The sequence below is a fragment of the Urocampus carinirostris genome, chromosome 5, assembly GCF_059441175.1.
Source record: "Urocampus carinirostris isolate Australia breed hairy pipefish chromosome 5, RoL_Ucar_1.0, whole genome shotgun sequence".
Classification (NCBI taxonomy): domain Eukaryota; kingdom Metazoa; phylum Chordata; class Actinopteri; order Syngnathiformes; family Syngnathidae; genus Urocampus; species Urocampus carinirostris.
In genome coordinates, this window is record NC_142353.1 from 37,162,794 (window position 1) to 37,181,273 (window position 18,480).

Below are 18,480 nucleotides of genomic sequence, written 5' to 3' on the forward strand. Positions count from 1 at the left end.
GTTTCCTACAGACGCTCCCCCTACTTACGACCATTCGACTTACGAAAAACAGTTCATACAAACATTTTTTTCGAGATTTAGAAAAATATCCGGAAATTGCTGTAATGTAAATTTTGTATTGTGTGCACCTTTTTCCAAGTACAGGACAGTACTGTAGTGCTTCTTTCCGCCTCTACCGGCATGTGGCGTTGTGAAGAGCTCACCCAGCATCCACCCCAAAGAAGAAATCCACTTCCTCTTCCTAGTTCATGTGTAAACATTCAATACTGTATCTCCAGCGTGCTAAGAACTTTGACACTTTTATAGTTTAATATCTCGTGCAACTATTCAGTATGGTTGGTGTAAAGTGTAAAGAAGAGGCGAGCCGTTTCTTTCGAAATAAAAGGGGACTAAGAAAGCTTGATGCGGTTGAGAAAATGGTTGGAACGTTTATTTTGGCCACTTTTTACCACGGAGGAGAAACTCTTGAAGCGCATCTTTCAAATGTAAGTTAAACGTAACTTTCTTTATCTTTATAGAGCATATTATTTTATGAAATGTTTCCTTTTTAGTACAAAACAATACAGGTTACGTATACAAGCCTTAAACATACAAAATATAGCACTGAACCAACTTACGAACAAATTCAACTTACAAACGATCGTTCGTAAGTTGGACAGCATCTGTATTTCTTTGTGTATAAAGCGCACCCGTGTACTTGTGTAAAGAAGAGGCGAGCCGTTTCTTTTGAAATGAAAGGGGAATAAGAAAGCTTGATGCGGTTGAGAAAATAGTCGGAACGCTTTTTTTCGGCCACTTTTTACCAAGGAGGACCTCTTGAAGCGCGTCTTCCAAAAGTAAGTTAAACTCAACTTTATTTGTCTTTATAGAGCATATTATTGTATGAAATGTTTATTATTTTAGTACAAAACAATACAGGTTATATATAAAAGCCTTAAACATATAAACCTTAAACATTCAAAATATAGAACTGAAGCAACTTACGAACAAATTCAACTTACGAACGATCGTTCGGAACCTGTTTCGTTCCTAAGTAGGGCAGCGTCTGTATATTCGAGGGTTGCTGCTGAATGGCACTATCAGTCCTATTTTGTATCCCAATATTATGAAAGAAATATCCACTTCTTACAACTTAGACCGTCTCCAAGTATTACACTGTAAAAATGATGCCTATTTATTGTGACATTTTTCTCTTTTAAGTCTATATTACACGTTTATCTGCGAGTGCCATATCTAATCACAAAGCAAAGAATGTTCCTTACGTTGTTATTAATGATAATAAAGCAAGGATGGGCAAACTACTGCCCGCAGGCCACATATGGCCCGTCACATTTTTTCATCCGGCCCGCCAAACTGTTAAAAATATAATGATAATATGTATAAAATGGTAAGAAAAAAAAGTACTACTAATGAAAATGTGTGGATTTGATACCACTCTAGTCTCCAATATCCCAAACATTCAAATAGCTGGCTACATTTAGTTTACTTGCTATGTGTTTATTACATTAATCAATATATTTTACAAATTTTATGAAAAATGTCTAAACTTCTGAGCTGGCTGTATTGCATTTTTAAATTCATATTATCAAATGAAGTGCTTTGAAAAGGGACATAATTTATTACTTTGCTTTTATTCTGAGCGTTTCAAAACCAATTTGATTAAATGGTTTGAATATGAACAAAACAAAAGAAGAATAAAGAAACATAATGTGTAATTGTTAATGTCTGCCTGTTTGGTTTTCTGTTCATAAATGCATATCCGAAAAAGACTTGCCTCCATTTTGGGGGGCATTAATTTTTGCCTGAATGTAATGCACAAAAAATGCCAACAGCCAACAGTATTTTGAAAATGTGCCAAAAAATAGAGACCGGTCGACATTATCTTTTTCCCATATATATTGCTGAAGATTCGAGACCTTTTCGTGGATACATGAAACGAAATCTTTAATTTTTCCCTCCCGGCTTTTTTTGCCCAATTTTTTAACCCGATGCGCCCCTGCAATGAAGACTCATCTCAAACCCGATGCGCCCCTGCAATGAAGACTCATCTCATCTCATCTCATTAGCCGTACCGCTTATCCTCATTAGGGTCGCGGGGGGGCTGGAGCCCATCCCAGTCATCTTCGGGCAGTGGGCAGGGGACACCCTGAACTGGTTGCCAGCCAATCGCAGGGCACACAGGGACAGACAACTCATTTGCTCATTCACACCTAGGGACAATTTGGACCGGCCAATTCACCTGAAATGCATGTTTTTGGAACGTGGGAGGAAACCGGAGTGCCCGGAGGAAACCCACGCAAGCACGGGGAGAACATACAAACTCCGCACAGAAAGTCTGGAGCTGGATTTGAACCCACGACAGGTTCCCATGACATGAACTGTGCCGCACAAGCGCTAACCACTGCGCCGCCGTGCTGCCCGCAATGAAGACTAATCTACTCTAAATTTGTCCAGAGTGACAACCACCTAAATGACAATCTTCAATAAGCCTTTCCCCCATTATTTGATGCAAAACAAATGCCACAATTTATTTTACTAAACACAGATTAATATGTATGCAAAAATGCCTATATGTTCAACTATATTCGACAATATTGATAAAATGTGCTCCTTGTGCTGTTCACACAATAAAAGATAATCACTGCCTTAGTAAATCCCCAAAAAGTTTGTGGAATGTTTGTGTGGTCCCACTGCAGCCACTTGCTCAGTTCCATAAAAGAAGACTAAACACGTTAGCCGTCACTTCCTTCAACACTTTGTGCCCGTTAAAAAGTCAAATGGGGGGCGTGGACATTCTGCGGGGGCCCTAACAATAACAAGATGGCCGCCGGGCCTCGTTATTGTCCCAATATTTGTTCTCGGCGAAGATCGACTATGGCTGCTTGTCCCAATATTTGGAATTGAAAGGCTTTCTAGGGGGGGGAGCTTTCATCTGCGCGTTCAAGACCTCCATCCCCCGCCGGTAAAAGCAACATTCGTCCTGCCGCCGAGACATTCACCACGGGCAGACCGGCGGCGCTTCGAGATTACGGAAATCAAAACAATAGCCGGCATGAAAAATGCCTGGTTCACATAAAAAAGAAGAAGGGGTTCGGATTCAAGATTTTGGGGAGGAACTTATCCTCTGTCATTGACTCAGAGATAAAATGACTTTGTCGCCATCATGTGGCAATCTGGTGGTAAGGTGGAAATGATTTAAACAATTCTAGGTACAGGTTCATTCTATTCTCAAGTTAAAACGAAGACTCGGTCGATGAATCGATCATCAATTTTAACTAATTTTTTTTAACCTATTACAGTAATCCCTTGCTGAATGGCGGTTTACTTTTCTGAGTGTTGTCGCTATTTTTGGGATTTTCATCTTCAGGGTTCATACACATTTTTTCATGCCCAAATTCCAGCACTTTTTAAGGACTTTTAAGGCCAATTCTTAAATTCCTCCAGTACCATTAAAAGAAGACAGCCGGTGAGGATCAATCATTTTGAAGATCCACAAATATATCTGCAAATAACATACGGAAATTTTAACATGGCTTGCACCTTTACCAAGACGTGTGATTCTTAGAGTAAATCGCTGATACATTTGTAGCTGACAAATCTCTCCAGTGTAGGTTAAATTGTTCGGTAATATGTTGCTTACATTTTCAGTTGCAGAACGTTCTTCCCAATTCATTTTACTACTAGGAAATGCTGCCTTAATTTTTAGTGTACACCAATACACATCTTCTTTTATTGCGTGGTCTATCGAGTCAAACTGCCAAAAACATAGCAACAATTTCAAGCATTTTACAAGCACCTTCCCCAAAATCAAAGCCCTTTTCAAACCTCGAAAACACAACCTTGAAATTCAAGCATTATCAACGGTTTCAGCCCTGCATCTTGCATTGTGTTCTGCATTCCAATTGGCTAAATAGTTCCCCCGCCCATTTTCTGCTTGTCTGCTTACGTGTCAATGACATTGACATTATGTCATTATGAATGCGCAAATCATTTTCATTTTTGAGTTCCTTTAAAAGTCATTAGCTAAACACAGGTCAACAAAACACTCGGGACCCAGAAAAAGCACCAAAAGGCAGAGGAAGATTCTTTCTATCGCCAACAAAGTTGGCCTTGTCGACCCATTAAACTTGCTCTGGAGACAAATGCGGGTCTTTGGCGATCCCTAGTGGCTCTATTTTCAAGGTTTGCGGCTCATGACACTTTTTTTGGTCTGATATGCCTTTGTTTTTGGTCCAATGTTTTTTGGGTTGCTGACCGGAAAGTAGATGCAGTTTTACATAACATCCACTTATGGCCTCAAAGTATGATGTAAAGTGGATCATCTCCTTCATACAGTTGTGCAATAAAAGGCCAAGATCACTTAAATTTGAATTTGACTGTAGTTTTTTTGTAAAAAAACAAACGTATAGTACTTTCATTTGTTAAAAGTCTAACTGAGCCTGTAAATTGGGTTTGTTCCAGAGAATTAATACATAATAAATAAATATTTCTACTTTGTGGGTTTTGACCAACGTGGGGTTATTTTGGTACGCAACCTCTGCGAAAAACGAGGGATTACTGTACTGCATTTTTCCAAACTATAAATCACACTTAGGGGTTGCCCTGTAAAATGGCTGAATAGTAATTTCTATTTTAACTAAATTTCAATGTATCTTTGAAGAACTTGGTAATTTGTGGAAAACAAGTTTTCCAGCACCAGCAAATATCGACTTCTCAAATTTTAGGCCCAAAAGTTTGGCTCTTGAGGCCATCTGGACTCATGAAGTAGTTAAGGCAAATTTGACTTTGCAGAGGTGTTCACAAGAAAGAAAAGGAATAAACTAAAGTATTAAACTTGTGAAATGTTGGGAACATTTTGCAAGACGTTCAAGAAAAACTAGTGTTGGGTCACGCTACCTGTTTGAAGCGAGCCAGTTCCTTCAGTGCGCGACTCCACTGCTGCTTGTAATGAAGTTTGGACTTGGTTGTGGACTCCAGCTTCCTTTCAAGCTCCACCTGCTCAACAACAACAAAAAGCCACTATGAGAATTCTGCATTGTGTTGTCCATCTGGTGCATGTTACCTTCTCTAGAGTCAGGATGTTGATCTCAGACTGCAGGCGGACTTCGGGTTTGACATTCTGTTGCTCCTTGTAGTGATGGAAGTCTTTCTCCAGTTGCTTGTAGCGGTTCTCCCATTCGGTGATCTAAAGATCATGTACCAAAACAAAAACAACTTTCCAATCTGTTTGCACTAATCAGTGTTATTTTAATGTATATTTTTATAACTGCCAACCTGCTTGAGGAGCCGCGTACGCTCCTCCTCCATCAGGCGTACTTTGTCCCGCTCTAGCGCCGCCCTGTGGTCACACTCCAGCTGCAACCTCTTGATGGTCTCCTGCGCCTCCTTCTGACTTAGTTTGTGCTCGACCTGCAGGTCCCGCTGGAGCCTCTGGGTCTGTGGAGGAAACGTCGAGGAGGTGAAACTAAGAAAACATTGTGTAGGAGGTACAATAGAAAACGAGAAGAACCTTCAGCTCAGCTTCAACAAGATTTTTCTCCTTCATCTCCAGATCGGACAGAGTTTTCTGAAGCTGCTCCTCCAAACGACTGCACTCTATTTCCTACAACGCAAACGAATAAAATGTTTCTGTTTTGTTTTTAATCTAATTATTATAGAATTTAAGTGATTTTCAGCATTATCTTACGACTGATTTTTACAAATTTTTATTTGACGAAAAAAAAAAAAGCTGTCAGTAGAAAAAATAATATGTTTGAAAATATGATCCTACGACAAATGTTTTAACAGCAACCTCTTACTTTCTTTTTGACCCAGGCTTCCCTCTCATGATCCCGCCGCATCCACTCTTCTGCCAATGCCTGCATGTGAGTGAACTCCTTCTTCCGGAGCTACACGATCATGACACAGAGGACATCAGAATGTACCATCAAGTAAATCAAAGTCAATAATCGGAAAAACCCAAGTAGAAATGTAGGCCGGCCCGGGTACTTAGAATAGTTAATAAAGACATCGACTTCTCCCATTATTATAGCAAATAGAAAACAGAAATCATTTAGACACAGATTATCCTAATTGAAATACGTTTAGTCAGATTTTTCTGTTAGACAATGATATATACTAACATAAAAACAAAATGGGATGTGCCATCACTTTCTAAACATATATAACAACTTGTGGTTCGAACAGTTTGCAACACAAAAAAATGAATGTGTACCTGATCATTGAACAGATCCTCTTGAGTTTCCTTCCACAGCTCCAGCTCCAGGGCCGCGCGGTACTCAGCAGTCTCTCTGGGAGGTGTCAGGCCTGAAGATGCAGTGGGGACGGGGAGGACAGGCTGTGCCCCGGCAGGCTCAGCAAGGGCCACAGGTGATTCCTGCAGAGGAACGGCATCCTGATTCTTTACGGAATCCAACACGGGGATGTCCTTCATGTTGACCAGTCCAAAGTCATCCAGCGTGGCTACGAAGCTCAACTCTGCCACTTTCTCATTGGAGCTAACCCACAGGGGAAAACGGCGCTTAGTTTAGTGTCCGCAGACAGAAACATCAATGGGGGAAGCACCTCAAGGTGGAGAAGAAGGGTACTCGGTCCTGGTAAGTTTGGCGCCAGGTAGTCTCTCTCACGCTCGCCGGTTGGCGGCTCCTCTCAGCGGCGAGGAGGTGGGACAATTGCAGTGAGGCTTGGCCGATCAGGAGATCTGTGGTGCTGCCGGCCTCTTGGTGCCATAACTCCAACACAAGAGGGACTCTTATTCCAGAGGATAGGAGAATATTTTGATGGCTTGTTTTTACATTAGGGAAAATGTGGCACACATTTGCTAGCTAATACATAAAGGTTTTTAGGTAACATGGACAAGTTTCTCAATAACATCAATAAAAGTAGAGTACAAACATATTATATAGCGTGTATTGAATTGAAAAAAAGGTTTGTCACTACCTAAGGAAGGTGTCTTGCAGCTGCTGTGGCACAGCGGCAAAGTCGAAGGCGCAGTACGAGTGTGGCAGGGATACATCTGTGTTCCTGTGCAGCTGCACAGGGCGGCTGGTCATTACGGGTGCCTCACTGCCAAAAAACTCGTACGAGTACCTGAGCAGAACATTGAGAATAATGGTGGGTTTATATTGACCTAACATTTGGCGGTTGTATCTACATTTTACCTGTGACGTAATTTTTAGCGAGCTGTAATTCTGAAAACATTATGAGGTCCTAGGAGGGCCCTTGTAGACATTTTGTAAAAAGCCATTACAAATTCTATAATTCGCTTTATTTGTTGGAAATCATCAATGTGCTACTGATACTGTACAGTTTTCTCTTATAAATATCTTATATACTGCTACATGATACAGTATACTGTACATTAGGATACCTCAAGACAATTTCAACAAAAAGAAAATATATCTCCACATATGAAAACTGTTTAGGTCTATTTTTGTGTGTCATTATGTTGTATCAGATGGTGAGAGGAAAGTTTATAATCTTAAAATGTTTTATTTGACCTTATTTTAAAGGTGATGTCTGTAAACTCAAAATATTTCAATTGCTGATGTCATCTTCAGGCTGAAATAATCATTGCAGCCTCTGTCGAGCTTCTTGTGTGCCGCATGTATCTCTTAGAAGCACTCGAATAATTTCCATCATTTTGGGGTTGGGATCGGCATTCCCACTGCATTTGAAACATTTATTTTCTTACTTTCACCATTTTTATCCTACAATTAAGGAAAACAACCGGCATGCGTGTGAAATCATTCTCCAACCCCTAGTTTCCCTGCTTCCGTTTGTCCAGCCTAATGCAATTTGTGGCTGGAACACCAATGAAAAAAGTAAGATGAAAGCAGTGGTGAAAAAATATACGGTATATAAAAGGCTCTTTGAACTCAGTTGGACATTATTAACACATACGTGATAGATAAAGTATTTAATTTTGAACTTTTTAAGGACACCTAAAACTACGCATCCCACCTTTAAGCCATACGTTTATTTTTTTTATTCTTTTCTCATAAAAATATGTGTGACTGTTTTAAGGTGAATCCTAAATGAAAATACTTAACAATGATAAGATGTAGTTTATTTTCACATGTGTTTCTTGAAGACATCATTGTGAAAAGTGTATCGACTGTCAAGTATACAAGACCAAGATAGGCGCCGGCTTTTTCCCGTTAGCCATTTTTGCTTTCTGTTTTCTGAATTGTTTTATAAAGTTGTTTACTTTGAATTCATTGTAACCTTGTGTTAAGGTGATCAGAAGGAAACTATTAAAATGTAAATAAATAAATTAATAACCAATTTTGGAAAGATATATTTTAAAAGATTTTCTACAGACGGTGTGCCTAAAGATATTTGGAATAAAATAAAAAAACTATAGTTGAAAAACACTGAATCATCACAGTAACACATGCCGCGCTCACCTAATCGTGGCTGCTATGGTGTGTACAAGTCCAGTTTGTCTGAGGTTGCAGAGGTCCAGGGAGAAACAGTACCGATGTGCAGACGGGGGAATAGATGCTTTGGGGGCAGAGAGGAACACTGTAGAACTGGCACCATCTCCCTGGGCTTGGGTTGAGGCGAGCGGCTCCACGTCTGCTGGACACACTTGGTCAGGACGTCACTACATATCAACCAGTGGAAAAAGAAGATGATTGAAGAATACCGTGCGACAGAGTCTTCTGCTGGTTTTGCGACGGCCCAACTTCAGGAGGGTTTCGGATCGGAGTTGAACTGGCCATTTGATCTTCAGTGGTGGGCACAATGATAACAGAAGGGGTTCTCTTACTTCCCTCCTTGACAGATGACGTCTACATGAAGGAAGAAAAGCAAAATATTCAAAATATATTTTTACGTTGAACCCTATATAACTTTTAATAATCCGTTTCAGGAAGTCTTCTAGTTTCTATTTCAAGGGTGGGCTAACTACGGCCCGAGGGCCACAAGCTTCAAGTGGTCTAATCCAGCCCACCAAACGAAAATGAAATGTTGACATATACAGAAATGAGTTGTTGTTTTGATGTCTCCATAAAATGTTTATTTTTCAGTGCGCTCATGGCAAACATTCAAATAGCTGGTTACTGTTAGATTTGACATCTCGGATATTAGCTAGAAGACTTGACCTGAACTGCTAGGTTGCTGTGAGTTGTACTTTCTTCAGAGTCTTACTATTTTAAAGCACTCTTGCACACATTATCCAGTGTGAACCAGTAAAGACCATTGGGTCTCACATTGGCACAACTGTGAGGTTGAGTCTTCTTGATTTTGCTCTAAAAATGCATCGAATCAAATGTACAAAATTTTCTTACAGGGAACCCTGGTCCATCCACCAGGGTCTCACAAGATTCTATGGGAAACACAGTACAATGAAATGTAACTTGTGCATGTAAATGTAAACAAGAAACAATGGATAGGCGTGTTCGCTTTTTTCCCCGTGTATTGCTGGGGTGTCGGGTTCAAGATTCGGTATCAGCATAACACATCAATCACCAATTTTTTTTATACATATGCAAAAATGTGGCAAAAGTTTGCCCACCACTTATCTAGTTAGTATCTAATATTGGTATTGACAGATGTCAGCGGACCTGCAATTGCGGAATGAAGTCCTCTCGGCGCAGCGTCACGGCCACGCTAATGCTGGGCTGCAGGCCAGCGGGGATGGGCGGTTGAGAAGGTTTCACACGGGAAGGGGGATTCAATGTGAACACGCCCTCCACCGTGGCCATCCCCTCTACCAGGTCCACGCCAGGTCCAGCCAGTGCGGCCAGGGGAACTTCGGCGTTTCCCAAGGAGTGCGTGCCACAGCATAAGTGGATCTGCAGGGGAGGCTGCCGTGACAAGAAGGCACGCACGGCGCAATCACTGCTGCGCAGGCGTACAGAGGCGCGCTCGGGCTGGAAGTCCGGAGTCAGGAGGTTCTGGAAGGGATCGCTGGTAATGTCGTTGCCTAGCAAGGTGTAGAAGAAGAAGAAGCCGCGGTCCTCTGACGACAGTTTAAGTGTGGTAGGGATTAACTGCAGACAAGTGTACAAACACATTCATGCTAAAACGTACACACACACACGCAACACGTACTTTGACGTGGCTACAATAGGGTCTTCTTACCTGTTCCAAATTGGCAGCAAAGGCCACAGTGACGGACAGAAGAAACATGTTGTTGTCGATGTTGTCAGGCCCCACCTGGTGATAACCTTGCTCAGGCACCAGGACAGCCTCCAGGTCTTCTTTGAGGGGGTGCTGGGCTGAGGGGCGACTGGTGTAAGCCGCTGGAGATTTGGTGGGGGGGCGGGAGATAATAAAACAAATTCGCTTAATTCTAATTAGACCAGCACAGACTGTCATTTTATTTCCCACCCTACTCGCGAGGTGGCTCATCCTCCATAAGTGGACAAGTACATTCCCTCAGACGCACAACCGATGGATTTAGGAAATATTGCGAAATTTGAGAAAATCAGATTCTCATGTAAAATGTGACTTAATAATGTCACAAAATATTCCAGACAACAAGTATACAAATCTATTTACCCTCCGCGCAGAGTGCGCTTGGCTCGATTTGCAGACATCTGCCCACCCCTACTGCTTACCCAGTCAAATTGTTCTGGGTCCATGCCTGGCGTTTTCCGGTGTTATGTGGGTTTCCCTCAAAGAGTCTCAACATTCTACATAGATTGTTTAATGGGCCATAGAAACATAGAGCCAAAATGGGGTGTTTGACTGTAAAATGTAGTGGACACTGTGCCATATATAATCTGGACAGAACCTTTTCCCCTCCTGTGTCGCATCTGCTTTGCATATACTAAAATTGGAACAATATAGAGAAGATTTGCATGGGTAATATTTTATCTTGGAGCCAACTATACTCATCAAATGAGCCATAAATTCCAGGCCCCTGATAAAGACCATCATGAGCTCTGAGCTTTCCCCCCTTTTTAGTGTTTTATTCATTTTATTCCTATTATAATCATTACTAAAAAAATGTTTTATAAATGTTATGTATTGAATTGACATGTTTTGTTCTGATTCTATATCTATCTTCCCTTTTCTTATATTACCTAATCAGCTATTTTAGTGTTCTGGATGGTGTGAATGTGTGACTGAATGTGTTGTTTAGGTGGGAAGTCACATTTGTTTAATGGTGGCAACCTGTTCAATAAAAGTCCGTTGTCTACCCCAGCTCCATGCAACACCGTTAAAGAGAAAATGTAAATGAATAAAAATATTAGATAAGTAGTACAAGACCAACCTGTTCACAAAAGTTATCTTCTTTTACTCCTTACATTGTGTATTTGACATAACTTAATTAAAGTATTCTCTAGTTGCAGTCTTAATTTCAATCAAACGCGTATGCGACACCACACACCCCGAAAAAAAACATTTAAAATTACTAATAAATAACAGAAAAAAATCGTCTAAAAAAAAAACTCCTCATTAGTACCCTTGACACAAAGAAAGGAAGTAGCACCTTTTTGAGGCTTTTTGTCTCTGGCCACTTGGGGAATGGTTGCCGGTGGAGGCTGGGGTGTTGGCAGCAGCAAGTTAGGTGGGGAGGGTGGGGCCGGTGCAGGCGATGCTGGTTTATCGTCGTTCTCCAGCACCATGCTGAGTAGCAATGACGGCTTTTTCTTGGTGTATTTGCTGCTCAGCAACATGTGCCAGTGAGGGTCCTGTAGGAAATACAGCATTATAGGAGCGGGATGGTTCGTCCAAACATCACCAAGACGGACAAAGCACCTGAGGCACTTCTTGAACGGATCGGAGGTCCAGCACCATATAGCCAACATTCTCTTTGGTGTTGGTGCTGCAGTCCACGGCAAAGCACTGCAGCTTGATGGGAGTCCTCTGCAATCTGGACAATATCCTCAAAGTTATTTTAGGGTCTTCATTTATTCTCAAAGAAAGAATGAGTTGAGGCCTTGAATCTGACGTGACGATTCGCAACTAACGACTATCTTTATAGTGGAATAGTCACAGACCAGAAATAATTAGACGAATAATCAGATAAATATATATTTCTCCTTAAATTTAGCATAAAGTTGGTTCAATTATATGGGAGTTGATATTAAATACAAGCAAGGGTAAGATTAAAAATAAATTTTTAATTGAACATATTGCGGATTTGTATCAAAATTAAATAAAAATACCGGAACTAAATTAAGCCTAGTGCTCGGTCAGTACAGAGACATGAATTAATAAATAAACCTCTATCCATTTTCAGGGACAGGAAAATAATGAATTCAAATTGGGTCAACATTTGTATTCGTTTAGACAAAGAACAGGCTAGTTAATAGCAGTAAAACAGTACATTAACCATATCATGTGCATTTTGTGAAGTGCATTCAGTGTCCACCCGCAAAGTCTGTAACAAAATAACTAACCTATTTTTGTTTGTCTTAACATATTAACAACTGACGTCTGTTCTTCGGAATGCATGAATTTAATTTCAAATATGTTTGTTAGGCAAACTCTGGCTCAAGATAGCTTTGATTTCAAAATATCTATCTATCTAACCAGGTCATATCCCTCGAGAGGGGTGACCGACAAGACAAACACATACACAAAAAGGAAAAAATGGCAAAAAACACAAACTTTTTTGGATCATGGCCAACCCAAATGCCCAAACACCCAAACAAGTTAAGCACCTCGGCACCCAAGTTGATCATGCTTTCGTCCCTCCAGATGAAACGGGACACAAGAAAGCGGCCATGTCACTCGGGTCAGGGTGACACAACACACCCTTCTCTTCAACAGCAGGGCCCGACAGCTTTCACTGGTTTACCCTTGCCGCATCATACAGGTGCCCTGCCCATCCCTTAGAACGCGTCGAAACATCCCGTTATCCTATCACAACACCTCTCCACTCTGTCCAATCACCAACAAGAGCTCTAGCTTCCACTATATTTAGACCTCTTTCCTGCAGTGCACTCATAACACCATCCATCCACGTCAATCGTGGCCTTCCTCTTGGTCTCCTTCCATTGACTTCTGCTCTGTAGATCCTCTTCAACATTCGCTCCTCATCCATCCTCTCCATGTGTCCAAACCAACCGAGTACTCTCTCATCCACACGCTTGCTCAGTTCCTCTACTACTACGGTTCCGTCTCTCACAATTTCATTTCTCAATCTATCCAATCTTGTCACTCCTAACATACTCCTCAAACACTTAATTTAAAAAAAAATAATTTCCTTCTCAAATCTGCTTTCAGGCTCCAAGTCTCTGCACCATAAAAGATAGTCGGCACAATCACACTCTTATACGGTCCTCTCTTTACATCCATACTCCTAAAAATTTCAAAATATAAGCATATAAAATCTAAAAGGTCATCAAAACAGCATTTGCTTGAAATTACTCGAATCTTACTGAGGCAGGTTAGACTATGTTTCCTTTAACTGACGTGATCTTTAATGTTCGTGTATCATCGAGATGCTGCCTTGAGGTCTGCTTCGCAAACTTTGCATGTAGTCTACTTATTTGCCATATCCAGGCTAAAATGCTTCTCAACTTAAGAAGTTTTGGTACGTGCATTGGATGTTAACGCTGTAATTTCTGTATGTTGCCACACGAGACAGAAAAGAAGCTGTTCCACATGAGCGACTCTCAGCAGATTTAATTCATTTAGAGATGCCTCTCAATAGTTGACAAAGGAATTCGTCGTCGACAATATCTACAACCGATTTTTCTCAATAACGTCGACTAATCGTTGCAACCCTAGTCGACATTGACACACAGAAACAAAAATACCTGTGCTGGTGCAGCATCTTGCGGTCCAACTCCCAGGCTAACTCGGTGCTGAAGTTGGGCTGGTCCAAGTGTTTCACTGGGTCGGTTGTCAGCTGCTCACCATCAAAGCTTGCCTGGACCACCAGGCTGAGTCTGGGGCACTTGGGGAAGTCGCGTCCTGTCAACATCAAAATTAAATGAGGGGCAACCACCTAAAAATAGTTTGGAGTATGCTGTATTACTCTTATTTGGCATTTGCTGGGTGTAAGAGAACGGGTGGAAGAAATGTTGGCCTGGAGAGGGATAGGCGCCACCAGGCTGTACTTGCCAAGGACACACCACCGGAAATGGTGCCCCATATGACCCTTGTGGTTAAGGGATATACCCACCCACCCAAAATCAACTAACACGCGAATGGTGCCCGGATTGAGAGCGGATGGAAACATATGTAGGCCAGGAGTGGGATGGCCGCCACTAGGTTGTACTTGCCCAGGACCCACCACAGGAAATGGTGCCCCTACGACCCTAGAGGTTAAGGGATCCAGACAACCTGGACAAAAGTAAAATACACCACTATGTTTACACAAACATAACACGAAAGAATCCATAATAGAGTGGTCTGCTGGGAGAACAGCATTTCGATGGCTGACAGGAAATGCCTGGCTAGTCTGATCAGGAAGGCCAGCTCTGTCCTGGCTGCTCCCTTAGACCTGGACGAGGTGGTAGGGAAGAGGAGGATGATGGCTAAGCGGTCATCCATGACTAGGAACATCTCCCATCCCCTGCAGGACACCGTATCTGCTCTGGAGAGCTCCTTCAGTGACATGCTGCTTCACCCCAAGTGTGTGAAAGAGCGGTTCCGCAGTTCCTTCCTTCCTGCAGCCGTCAGACTATATAATAAGCAGTTCTCCCGATACACTGTACACCATATACCTGTCAACCTGTACGTTTTTGCCGTACAAAGTAGGTTTATTATGCATTTCAAGACGTGTACGACGTACAAGAAAACCTGTACAGAAAAATGCAAATTTGTCAATTATGGGTACCATCCGGTATACACCGACTATGCCGAAACGGCAGATCAATCAAGTCAAACGAGTTCGCCGCGGTAGCCTCTATCTCGGTATCGTTTTTTTTTAGTTACAAACGAAGCGAGCGGGTTGTTGCTACTGTGCGCATGCGTCTGCCACCTCGGATGTCATGTGGCAGTTGTGTAGTGAAAGGAAGTCTGTCTCTTTTTAGAGAACCAGCTTTTTCGGCTCAACTCATTAAAGAGAGCTGGCACTCGAATGGCTCACTTGCTTTGATGCATTATATTACGAATTATTATGTTGTATAAAGAAGTTACCAGCTCGGTGGCCTTGGGGGTACTGGGAGGTTGTGGTTCAAGCCTCGGCCGAGTCATACCTAAGACTTAAACATTGGTACCCGTTGCCTCCCTGCATGGTGTTCAGCATTAGGGGTTGGAATTGGGGGGTTTGGTCACCTAATGACTCCCAACACCTCAGTTGGGTTGAGCAAGGGGGCTGGGAATCCCCTCCTCTGAATCAATCTCCCAAAAAGAGTCAGAAATGACTCTAGCCACCTCCCACTACGGGGCTAGGCTGTGGTATATATATATAATAAAGAAGTTAAGAAAAAAAGGAAGTTAAAAGGAGAAAATAAAAAAGACAGGTTTGTGGTTATCCCTTTAATCAGTATATTACCAACAATAATTTAATGCAGAAAATGAATTCATAATTTGAATAAGAAAATGTATTATTCTACTTAATTATATTTGCATGTATTTTTCCTTCTACAGCGAACGTCCAAGCGACTTCATTTTTGAACTTTTTTTTATAATAAACCTCATTTATGTCGAGCAACTCAGTATCTCACAACAAAATGTTAATTAAAAATATATATGGTATAACGAAGCACATATACAATATAACATGTTAAACTACATAAATAAACACCTTTGAAAAAAAATATGGTGTAAGATTATATTGTATTTTGTAAGGGAAAATACAACAATTTGTAAGGGAATGGAGCCCTGGAGCTTGACAGGTATGGTACACCCTCCGTGACTTTGCCTATTTGCCCATTACTGGGCACTTCACTTCAACTATTTTGCACACCTGCCATTGGAAATATTGTTTTTTATTTTTTATATTTCTAAATTTCTATTTCTACATCAGTTCTCTTATACCTAGCCACTCCTTTGCACATCTGTTCTCCTCTGCACTATCGTACTCCAGTGTTATTGTATAATGACTTGTTTACCTGACTGCCCATTTTGCACATCTGGTAAGCTGCTCCTCTTGCACTCTTTGCACTACTGTATAAAACTATACATAGCTATAAATTATTTAGCATATTATTAGTACTCCAATACTCTAACTCAGTACAACATTTATTTATATCTGTACATTCAAGAAAACTGTGCGGGTCAGATGTATCGACATTTCGTTCTGTATACACGTGTACAAGAATGACAATAAAGTAGATCTGAATCTGAAAACATACTTGTTTATACTGGTAATATTCTTAGCTGTTATTCATTATTCACTGTCTTACTGCTGTAACAAAATTAATTTCCCCATTGTGGGACGATTAAGGGATTATCTTATTTTATAAGCAGGCTGAATATTCTTACGATTCTCGCTATTTGGCCTTCGTTTGTAATTTCGGTGGCAAGTGCCACCTGTTCAGTTGTGTTGGGGTTCTAAAGTTTTTAAAACCAATTAGTTTAATGTAACGAGATCAAATTTAAGGAGATGGCGACTCAGTAAATTCAAATTATGACTCTCTAAGGCATTTGTTTACGCTCACCTTCCAAGATGGACAAGACGACCAGAAGTTGCTCGCTCTTCGGAGCCATGTTGACATTTGGACGAGCAGTAATATTGAAGACAAGGCACGCTAAACTTGTCTTTTAACTGTCCAAATTTTGTGAGGGGAGAGCAGAAAAAAAACTTTAGAAAAGAAAAGCTACTTGAGGTTTTCCGTTGGCAAAAGGGAAAAGCCGCTTTGTTGTCAAGCTTTGGCGCCACCCATTTTGGTTTGGGGGGGAAGGAAGTTGAAGGGGGAGGCAGTCGCAGTGAGGGGGGTTCCAAGTGGTGGGCGGTGGTACTGCACTCTCTTCTAAATATACAATAGACTTACATTTTGAAATAAACTTCTGTAAATATTCAAATCAAATAAGAATTTATTTTACGATAAAGCACTTTCCCGACACTGAATTCCAACCCAAAGTGCTTCAGCGTAAAATGAGAAAACTCCAACCGTTTCTCCTTACCCAATATCCTGGGACGTCAAATATACGGACGCAAACCAATGAAATGGGAATACTTACTAATGCAATTTTAAAATAAAAATTCAACAATAAATAAATTAATAAAACATAACATATTGTCCCGAAAACACTGAAATAGATGTACAGGAGTATATTACTTTTCAAGAAGAAAAATAAACAAATAAATATAAATTTAAAAAAAGAAGGATAAATAGTTTGATACAGATAAAAGTTCTATCATTATTTTTGTCATTAATACCACGCTCCGATCTCCCGTCCCGGCTGCCCAACTCGTACCGGTCCTCCGACCACGCTCTGATCTCGAGAGCTTCCTGCTTCTCCTGCCCAGGCTGCCACCTGAGGCTGCCCCGTTTGCGCCAACAGCCACGGACCCTGATTGGCTGTTGGACTCATTTTAAACTCCCGTCTTCCTGAAAGCACTCGTCAGATCGTCAGCAAACCTATGCTCCCAGCAAGGCAAACTTTTGTGACTCTCCGACTCTATCCTGCCCTGTTTTCTGTCTGATTCCCATTGCCGACCTATTTTCTGGACACTTTCATGTTTTTGCTCCTCCGCCCTGGCCATCGACCTGTTTTTTTCTTGCTGTCAACGACTACCTTCGCTCGACACGGAAGTAGCTATCTGCTACCCGTGACCGACAATCATCGGATGTCATGGTTGCCATGGTGCCCACTTGCTCGTGCCCGTGTGTGTCATGGTTGCCATGGCGCCCACTTGGACGCGCCCGTGTGTGTCACGGTTGGCTTGGTGTCCAATTGGCCCCTCCTGTGTGTCACAGTTGCCATGTTGCCCAATTGGCCCAGCCCGTGTGGCAGAGCTGTGGCTCGTTTAGAGGTTGACTTTCTGTGTATATAAAGCTCAGGGCTCTCTTGCTTCGGTGTCAGCCCGTCAACGAACTTGTGCCCCACAAGACGTGGGTTCTGTCCTGTTTTCCTGTCAACAAATTTCTGCCCCACAAGACTTGGGTTCTGTCCTGTTTTCCTGTCAACAAACTTCTGCCCCACAAGACGTGGGTTCTGTCCTGTTTTCCTGTCAACGAACTTCTGTCCCACGAGTCGTGGGTTCTGTCCTGTTTTCCAGTCAACGAACTTCTGCCCCACAAGACGTGGGTTCTGTCCTGTTTTCCTGTCAACAAACTTCTGCCCCACAAGACGTGGGTTCTGTCCTGTTTTCCAGTCAACGAACTTCTGCCCCACAAGACGTGGGTTCTGTCCTGTTTTCCTGTCAACAAACTTCTGCCCCACAAGACGTGGGTTCTGTCCTGTTTTCCAGTCAACGAACTTCTGCCCCACAAGACGTGGGTTCTGTCCTGTTTTCCTGTCAACAAACTTCTGCCCCACAAGACGTGGGTTCTGTCCTGTTTTCCTGTCAACGAACTTCTGTCCCACGAGACGTGGGTTCTGTCCTGTTTTCCTGTCAACAAACTTCTGCCCCACAAGACGTGGGTTCTGTCCTGTTTTCCTGTCAACGAACTTCTG

At 41.8% G+C, this 18,480-nt stretch overlaps 1 protein-coding gene across 1 annotated transcript in view; it reads right to left on the reverse strand.

Annotated features, from left to right (window-relative positions):
- Positions 1-16,730, reverse strand: part of cep120 (centrosomal protein 120) — a 28,413-nt gene extending 11,683 nt beyond the window's left edge. The window contains exons 1-16 of the mRNA XM_088335184.1: positions 16,518-16,730; positions 13,725-13,881; positions 11,716-11,830; positions 11,447-11,648; positions 10,090-10,250; positions 9,570-9,998; positions 8,651-8,795; positions 8,409-8,580; positions 6,940-7,089; positions 6,565-6,750; positions 6,215-6,497; positions 5,799-5,888; positions 5,510-5,602; positions 5,275-5,436; positions 5,063-5,185; positions 4,897-4,995 (exon numbers count right to left, since the gene is read on the reverse strand). Coding sequence (XP_088191310.1) covers positions 4,897-4,995; positions 5,063-5,185; positions 5,275-5,436; positions 5,510-5,602; positions 5,799-5,888; positions 6,215-6,497; positions 6,565-6,750; positions 6,940-7,089; positions 8,409-8,580; positions 8,651-8,795; positions 9,570-9,998; positions 10,090-10,250; positions 11,447-11,648; positions 11,716-11,830; positions 13,725-13,881; positions 16,518-16,566 — 2,616 coding nt within the window. The 5' untranslated portion in view covers positions 16,567-16,730. The remainder of the gene's footprint in view (positions 1-4,896; positions 4,996-5,062; positions 5,186-5,274; positions 5,437-5,509; positions 5,603-5,798; positions 5,889-6,214; positions 6,498-6,564; positions 6,751-6,939; positions 7,090-8,408; positions 8,581-8,650; positions 8,796-9,569; positions 9,999-10,089; positions 10,251-11,446; positions 11,649-11,715; positions 11,831-13,724; positions 13,882-16,517) is intronic.
- Positions 16,731-18,480: the final 1,750 nt, after the last annotated feature.